This window comes from Acanthisitta chloris, unplaced genomic scaffold, assembly GCF_000695815.1.
Source record: "Acanthisitta chloris isolate BGI_N310 unplaced genomic scaffold, ASM69581v1 scaffold16786, whole genome shotgun sequence".
Classification (NCBI taxonomy): domain Eukaryota; kingdom Metazoa; phylum Chordata; class Aves; order Passeriformes; family Acanthisittidae; genus Acanthisitta; species Acanthisitta chloris.
This window is the reverse complement of record NW_008679921.1, coordinates 1-8,018: the sequence shown is the minus strand read 5'-3', so window position 1 is coordinate 8,018 and position 8,018 is coordinate 1. Positions and strand designations below refer to the sequence as shown.

The window sequence follows — 8,018 nt, the reverse complement described above, 5'->3', positions numbered from 1 at the left end:
CCTGCACCCATCTGGTGTCCCCTCACCATCCACACCACTGCCCAGGAGACTCCTGGTGAGTCCCAGCCATGTAGGCTCTGCCGACGGCTACTGGCAACATGCAGCAGGGCTACGCGGCCGTCCTGTGTGAGTACAGCTCGGGGACGGGGGGGATGGCCTTAGGGGTCACCTCAGGGGGTGTCCCCGAAGGGGCTGATACCGCTGGCTTTGGCTGCCAGGTGTCCTGTCTGTGCTGGGGCTGGAGGCCACCGTGCCGGATGAATGCGAACTCACCCGACTGCTCCAGGACAAGCTGCATTATGAGATGCGCCTGCAGTACATGGTAACCTCAGGTTTGGTGGGTGGGGGAACATGTGGCATTGCAGGGCCCCAGTTTGCTCCAGGGGACACCCATTGCTGGGTGGTGGGTTTTTTTACCAGGGGCAACATGCACCAAATGATGCCCAGAGCTACTTCTGCTGGGGGCTGACCACATCAAAGGGCTTTTCCACTGGCTCCCCACGGTCATGCTGAGGCTGGCAGGGATGTCCCTGTTGCTTTGCCCCCTGCCAGTCCCTGTGCTCTTCTGACCTTGCAGAAACACTACTTCCCCATCGACTACACAGTCCAGGTCCAGTATGAGGAGGTGCTGAGGCCATCCAACATCACCCGCCTGGTAAGATTGTGGCAAGGGAGAGCCCCGTGATGGGTGTGCTCCAAGGACTCTCAGGGTCTGTGTGAGTCTCACCTGGGGCACCCTCTTGCTCTTCAGCGCAACAGGACAGTGTCAGAGGCAGCACTGCGATACCTCTGGTTCCACGTCAGCTCCCAGGCAGTGCTGCGGATCCATGAGGTGTTGCCAGAGAAGCACCCATCCTGGAAGTACACCCAGGAGCTGTGCCAGCTCTTCGATGCCTTGGGTGAGGAGTACAGCAAGTACCGGCAGGTGAGGAGCCCCCTGGCACCCCAGCCCAGCCGCACGACACACGCAGGTGTGCTGGGAGGACACACACCCACAGGCACAACAAACACCGGGGGCACAGAGCGGGACCAGCACCCTCTGTGCGTGTGGGTCCTGTGGGAGGCAGCGCCGGGTGATGTTCCACATCTGGCATTGGTGGTTCAGTGGTAGAATTCTCGCCTGCCACGCGGGAGCCCCGGGTTCGATTCCCGGCCAATGCAACAGCTGTGTCTGTTTTGCTCACCTGGGGGGTCCGGCAAGGCCGGGGGGCGAGGAACGGGACTGTCACCCCCCCTGCGTCACGGGATGGCACTGCCACTGCCGGCGGTGGGGGGGATCCTGCAGAAAGTGCCCCTTGTTTTCCCTGTGACAGTGGTGCTGCTCCTCCTAAAGCCTCTGATGCCTCGACGCTGCTGCGGAACACCTAGGCAGCTGCGTTTGGGGGCCGGATGGGGTGGCCTGTCACAGCTGGGTCACCAATGTGAACCTGAAGTGTGTCTGTGTTATCCTGTGCTGTGGGACAGGTTCCGTAGCCCCTCTGAGGAGAGAACGAGCTTTGCTGTGTCGTCTCATTAGAGCATTAACTATGAAGGCTAATGACTACCCCTACCTTTCTAGGGGTGATGTATGGGGCAGCAGGAAGAGATGCTCCCTTGGGCAGGAGCCCCGGGGTCAGAGCTGTGTGTTGGGGTGCTCTCTGCAGGGTGTGTGTGTGTGCGTGTGTGTGTGTGTGTGTGTGTGTGTTTTCACAGCTGGCAGTGCCTGTTCCGCTGCTCCCATCTCTCTGGGTTGGTTTGGGGGCTGTGTGGGGGGACTGGAACGTACTGCACATCTGGCATTGGTGGTTCAGTGGTAGAATTCTCGCCTGCCACGCGGGAGGCCCGGGTTCGATTCCCGGCCAATGCAACGGCGACATCATTTTGCATTCCGGTGTTCCTTGGGGCTGCCAGGGTGCCCGTGGAGTGAGTGGTGCAGAGGTGCTCCCTTATGCACCGCTGTGCTCTTGGCCCCGGCACTGTGTCCTTTGTGTGGGTGACAGCCGCAGTTCTGCCTGCAGTGAGTGTCTCTGGCTCGGTGGCATTGTGGGTCAGAAAGAGAAGGTTTGGTGACAGTGAGCATCTCAGCTGGGTGACAGGGAGGGGCACTGGCTCAGTGACAGTGAGGGATGCCACGTCGATGGCAGTGCTCCCTGTCTTCGGAGCAGTGGGAGGCGCTGGTCCCTGTCAGGGGTGCCCAGGCCACAGAGATGTGAGGCAGCTGTGGGCAGCCCCAAATCTGACACGGGTGGCTCAGTGAGATGATTTTTGTGCCCCCTCTCCAAAAAGCCTGGCTTTGGCTCCTGGTCAGTGCAGCCCCATGTCCTGCCCTTCATCTCTGCAGCCCCTGACCCCTCTGCTTGACTTGGGCTTCATGCAGCCACGGGTCTTGGGGCTAGGGAGGTGCTGCTGCACCCCAAGGTAGAGAAGTTTGGGTGCTGGGTGGGGTTGACCTGTCACAGCTGGGTCTCCAGAGTTGAACCTGAAATGTGGCTGCATTGTCCTGTGCCATGAAACAGGTTCTGCAGCCCATCCAAAGAGATTGTGAGCTTTGCATAGTTGTCTCATCAGTGTTAATGCTGAAGGCTAATGGCAACCTCTGCTTGCTGAAGGTGATGTGAGAGAGCAGAAAGAGGTGCTCCCATGGGCTGGAGCCCCATCATCAGAGCTGTCTGTTGGGGTTCCCTCTGTGTGTGTGTGTGTTCACAGCCAGCAGTGCCTGTCCCTGTTGCACACACTCTGATGGCTTTGGGAGTGTGGGGCAGCAGTGGGGGGGTGTTTTACATCTGGCATTGGTGGTTCAGTGGTAGAATTCTCGCCTGCCACGGGGGAGGCCCTGGTTCGATTCCCGGCCAATGCAACAGCTGTGGTTTTTTTGCATCCTGGTGTCTCTGGGGGGACCATGAGGACTGCCTGGGGTGCCTGCAGGGTCTCTGCACCCATCGGCACATCTGTCGCCTGTGTGGGTGCAGAGGGTGTCATTGTCAGTAGAACAGAGCAGGGCACCTTGGTGATTCCCGAGGGGCTGTGGCAGGGAGCTGCCAGGGGGCTTGGTGGCAGAGAGGGGCCCTGGCTCATGGGCAATGAGTGTCCATGGCTCGATGATAGTGAGGGTCCCTGGTTTGGTGGCAATGACAAGGGTCCTTGGCTCGGTGGCAGTGCGTACCCCTGGCCTAGGGCAATGGGAGCTGCGTGAGGCTGGGAGGTGCCACTACCCAATCCAAGAGGCAGGGTGCTGGGTGCAGGTGACCTGTCACAGCTGGGTCACCATGTGAACCCAAAGTGGGGCAGGGTTGTCATGTGCTGCGGGGCAGGTTCTGCAGCCCCTCTGAGGAGGGAGCGAGATTTATTCAGTCATCTCACCAGACTGTTATCTCTGAAGGCTAATGATTACCTCTCCTTGTTGAAGGCAATATGTGAGGCAGTAGGAAGAGATGCTCCCTTGGGCAGGAGCCCGGTGTGAGAGCTGTGTGTGTGTGTGTGTGTGTGTGTGTGTGTGTGTGTGTGTTTTCACAGCTGGCAGTGCCTGTCCCGCTGCTCCCATCTCGCTGGGTTTGGGATGGGGGGGAGGGCTGGGACACTTTGTGTTTTCACAGCTGGCAGTGCCTGTCCCGCTGCTCCCATCTCGCTGGGTTTGGGATGGGGGGGAGGGCTGGGACACTTTGCACATCTGGCATTGGTGGTTCAGTGGTAGAATTCTCGCCTGCCACGCGGGAGGCCCGGGTTCGATTCCCGGCCAATGCAACAGCGACATCATTTTGAATCCTGCTGTTCCTTGGGGAACCTTGGTGACATCCTGGTGAACTCTCCCTGCAGACAGATGTGGAGGCGGTGGTGGCTGACCTGGTGAAGCTGCTCCACAGCGCAGGCGCTGAGAGCAGGAGGAAGGCTGTACGTCCCAAGGCACTGCTGGACAACTGCCTCAAGGTCATGTGGATGCTGTACGGGGTGCCCTGTGAGTTGGGGATCAGGGTGGGGGGGAGTGGAACCTTGGGGAATGCAGGTGATGACACCTGTTGTGTTCAAGAAATGACTGAATGTGACAGTGCCATGGTCTAGTTGACAAGGTGGTGATCAGTCAAAGGCTGGACTTCATGATCTCAGAAGTTTTTTTCAATCTAAATGATTCAGTGATTCTGTGATTCTGTCCCCTCTGTTCAGGTCGGTGGGAGTCCACCTAATGGCGCAGAAGATTCCTCTCTCAACACCTTCTCCTTGTCCTGGAGCCTAGGATGCTGCCTCTGCTCTGCCCCCGCAGCAGAGTGCCATAGTGCGGTCCTCAAGGAAGGTGCAAAGGTGGGACAAATGCCACCTCTTCTGGGACAAAGCACCACCCTTTCCAGGACTGTGGGACTGTTCATGGCCATGGGGTCTTGCCCATCTGAAATGCCTGGCACTTTCTTCATGAATCTGGGGTCAGATGCAGACCCCCATGGCAGACAGCAGTTGGGGACACACACTGCCCTCCCTGTCCACAGCGGGGTGAAGGCATCACCCCATTCCTCTTGGTTTGTACTTTTTCCTCAGCTTTCATTAAACACCAGTTAATTCTCTAGCATTGCAGCTCAGCTTCCGACCAGGTCCCGGGAGCCTCCAGCCTTACCCAAAATAAAGGACCAGCAAAGACAACACCACTGCCTCCGTTGTCTCTTATTTGGGGTGTCAGCCCCCTCCCTCACCACTGTAGGGGAGAGAGTCATCCCAGTATAGGGACCCCCAGAGCTGCTGCCTGCCAAGCCACCCCCGTCAGCCCTGGCTGCTTCCCCGGCAAGAAAACATCTGGGTTTGTTTGTTGTGCTTGGCAGCACAGTGTGGGCAGAGTGCCGGAGGGACTGGGGGCTGCCTGGATGCCTCCCCCCTTCCCAGCTTACTTAATTACCTTAATTAGCTATTAGAGACCTTAATTGGTGTGTTCCTGACTGAAGGCTGCTTAGGCTTATGAGTCTATGGGCACTGCAGCATGAGTGAAGGCAACATCTTCCTCCTCCTCCCTTCATGCCTAGCCATGGTTCCTGTTTATATGAAGCCCACGCAGAGCTCAAACAAAGCCCACCAGTGATGATCCACAGCTTGATTTTGGGACTTTGATTAGAGGGACACCCTCTCCCATCCCCACTGGCTTTAACAAATAGCCCCCATGTGGTCCAGAGACCCACCTGTGGTTGCTTGAACTCCCAGGGCTGATCTTCTGCTCCCTCATGTCAGGCGTGGGAATGATCCCACGTCCTCCTCCACCGTGGGAAAATTGAAGCTGTCCCAGCAAAATGACCCTGGCCAAGCTTCCCAGAGCATCCCTGCTGCAAATGGTTGGGCTTGGGGCTTGCCAAAGCCCTGCGTGTCCATCCCACTTGACATATTGCAACATTTTCTTCCGGTCCTTCTTTCGAGGGATGGCTCCAAAGATATCAGCTGAGAGCTGCCATGGAAATGCACTCGTGTGTTGGGGAATGGGAGCCTGTTTGTGAAATCTCCTCATATACCATGAGGTGAGATGGGTGCAGGGAGGGTCAGCCCAAGGTGAGGTGCTCAGGTCCCAGAAGACATCCTTAGGGATGGACTGGGACTTGGGAGATCTCCTGCTGTGAAACCCCCAGCTACTGTATTAGGAAAGAATCTTTCCTGGCCTCGAACCAGCAGGAAAAATGCCTGGCAGCATCCTTGGTGGGGGGCATGGAAAGGCTGGCTGGTTTTGGAGTGGACAGATGCAGCATGGCAAGAGCCGGGCTGTGCCGAGGCTGCCCCGTGGCTGCAGTTAGGGGGCTGTCGGAGATGTCCCCAGGCCACCAAGCAGAATGGCTTATGGCCTTAGAATGAGGATGCCCAAGTGGTCCCCTCGGCCCTGGGGGATGCCCTGGATTCAGGACCGCACTTGGAGCATCTTTCCCTCTGCTGCCCCAGCCCAACTCAGCATCCTGGACAAGGAGGCAGCAACTCCAGCTCTCACTCTGCAGCCGGAGCATCCCTATTCTCCTGCCACAGAACGAGACTGAGCCTGGAAATGGCAATTAGTTCACTTTAATTGATGAAGCTCAGCAGGCAGGCACTGCTCTCACCAGGGCAGCCTTTGTCCTCTCCAGTCCCAGAAGGTGCCGTTGCTGGTGGCTGAGAGCTGTGCCAGCAGCCGCAGGACGCCCTGCACACTCTCCTCCACTGTCACCGGGCCCTACCAAACCAAAGGCAGGGGAAAAAAATTAACCAAGCCCCCTCCTGGTCTCAGCATTCCCATCGCATGCTGTGTGGTGAGATGCCAGCTCTGACTGGGGTGGGCTGGGAGAGGCCAGAGATGCTTCAGCAGCCAAAGGATGTGGCTTTTCCTAATTGTCTTAATTCGGGTGCTATAAGGATGGAGCAACCTCTTTTGTTCCTAGTTAAAAAGTGACTCGTTTGTCAGCCAGCACAGAGGTAAAGGGCAGCCGAGCGTGGGGCCGGGGTGCCCTCTGCTGACACACTGTCGGGATGGGAAAGGAAATAAAAACCAGAGGAAACTGGATCGTTTTGGGGGAGAGCTTGGAATTAACCTTTTGCTGTGGTGACACGGCCACCTTGAGACTGAGGAGCTGCACAGGAGTGGGTGTTCAGGGAAGGGATGTCTGTGGGAAGGATTGCTTCTGGAAAGGGATGTTTTTGGGAAAGGATGACCCTGAGAAGGGATGGCCTTGGGAAGGGATGTCCATGGGAAGGGGATGCTTCTGGGAAGGGATATCTTTGGGAAGGGATGACACTGAGAAGGGATGTCTGGGGGGAGGGATGGTTCTGGGAAGGGAAGGCTCTGGGGAGGGATAGTCATGGGAAGGACTGCCCCTGGGAAAGGATGTCCTCAGGAAGGGATGCCCATGGGACTTCACTGAACTAGGATGGCCATGCACCTCCCATCACTCACCATCCCCTGTTCCAAGGGAGGTGTCACACAGCCAGGGTCCACGGACACGCAGAGGATCCCACTGTTGCCGTACTCCAGGGCCAGGCACTTGGTGAGCATGTTCAAAGCAGCCTGGGAGGACAAACACAGCACCCGCCACAGCCCCACCATCACGATCTGGCAATACTACGGCCAGACGTAGAGAGAATCCTGCAGGAGGTGACCCTCCCCAAATTCCTCCTTGTCTTCATGGCAGCAGTACCTTGCTGCAGCGGTAACAGATGTCCTGCCTCTCCTCCCAAGCCTCTGCCACCTCGATGGAGCCCAGAATGCTGGAGATGTTGATGATAGCAGCTCTGCTGCAGCTCATCTCACGCTGCCCTTGGGCCTCAGCTGCCTCCTTCAGCAGGGGCAGGAAGGCCTGTGGGGGGTGGGAGGTCAGACATCACCATCCTCTTCCTCCCTGCTCCCAGCTTTTGGGGCAGGGGCTGCCTGTGGCCTCACCTGGCTTGTCTGCAGGGGCCCAATGGTGTTGGTGGTATAGACAAGGGTCATGTTCTCCGCTGTCTCAGTGGCCAGTGTGCTGCGGCGCGTGGTGCTGATGTTGTTGATCAGGAGGTTGAGGCCAGTATTTCCCACCTTCCTCTGCACCTTCTCAACCGCTGCCTTGATGCTGTTGGGGTCTGTCACATCTGCAAGGGGACAGGAGGGCTTGGGGACAGGCTGATGGCCATGTCCCTGACAAAGACGCTGTAGGGCATGGCAGAAGGCAGTTCCCAACCACTAAGCAGCATCCTGATCCCAGCAGTGACCTGATTGAGGCAAACCTAGGGACCCGCCTGCTTGGTGGCATTTCCTGGAGCCACCCACGGTTTGTAATTAAATCTTGAAAGTCTTCATCCCCTTCCCGCCCCAGTACTTACCTAGAGGCAGGACCACGACGTTGGGAAAGCCCAAAGCCAACTCATTGACAGCCTATGGAGAGAGTGGGGGGGAGGGAGTCATGTTGGGAGGCTCACCAGAAGGGGAGCCCTGTGCCATGCTGGGGTGGGAACAGGGTGGCCCTGCATGTCATAGCAGACAGGTTTCAACAAGATCCAGTGGGAGCAATTTGGGGCAAGCTACTGCTTCTCTGTACCTGGCTGAGCCTGGCAGCTTCAAAACTCCCAGCAGCAATGCCCCC

The 8,018-nt window shown here is 57.7% G+C and overlaps 2 protein-coding genes and 4 non-coding genes across 6 annotated transcripts; 5 read left to right on the top strand and 1 right to left on the bottom strand.

Moving 5' to 3' along the window:
• Nucleotides 1–98: 98 nt before the first annotated feature.
• IL34 (interleukin 34) lies at nucleotides 99–4,157 on the top strand. The gene is made up of 6 exons (XM_009077525.1): nucleotides 99–126; nucleotides 219–322; nucleotides 578–655; nucleotides 752–925; nucleotides 3,793–3,931; nucleotides 4,138–4,157. Exons 1-6 carry the CDS (start codon nucleotides 99–101, stop codon nucleotides 4,155–4,157), a joined length of 543 nt encoding a protein of 180 aa, XP_009075773.1.
• TRNAG-GCC lies at nucleotides 1,091–1,161 on the top strand. Its single transcript has one exon. It is a non-coding gene; the product is annotated as a tRNA-Gly (tRNA).
• On the top strand, nucleotides 1,776–1,846 carry TRNAG-GCC. Its single transcript has one exon. It is a non-coding gene; the product is annotated as a tRNA-Gly (tRNA).
• On the top strand, nucleotides 2,766–2,836 carry TRNAG-GCC. The gene has a single exon. It is a non-coding gene; the product is annotated as a tRNA-Gly (tRNA).
• Nucleotides 3,650–3,720, top strand: TRNAG-GCC. The gene has a single exon. It is a non-coding gene; the product is annotated as a tRNA-Gly (tRNA).
• A 1,868-nt stretch (nucleotides 4,158–6,025) lies between the features above and the next one.
• On the bottom strand, nucleotides 6,026–7,810 carry LOC103804892 (uncharacterized oxidoreductase C663.06c-like; the record flags this gene model as incomplete). Its single annotated transcript, XM_009077526.1, has 5 exons — nucleotides 6,026–6,139; nucleotides 6,857–6,967; nucleotides 7,098–7,256; nucleotides 7,340–7,527; nucleotides 7,759–7,810. Coding segments are annotated over 5 exons (624 nt in total), but the record flags the coding sequence as incomplete, so codon positions are not given.
• Nucleotides 7,811–8,018: the final 208 nt, after the last annotated feature.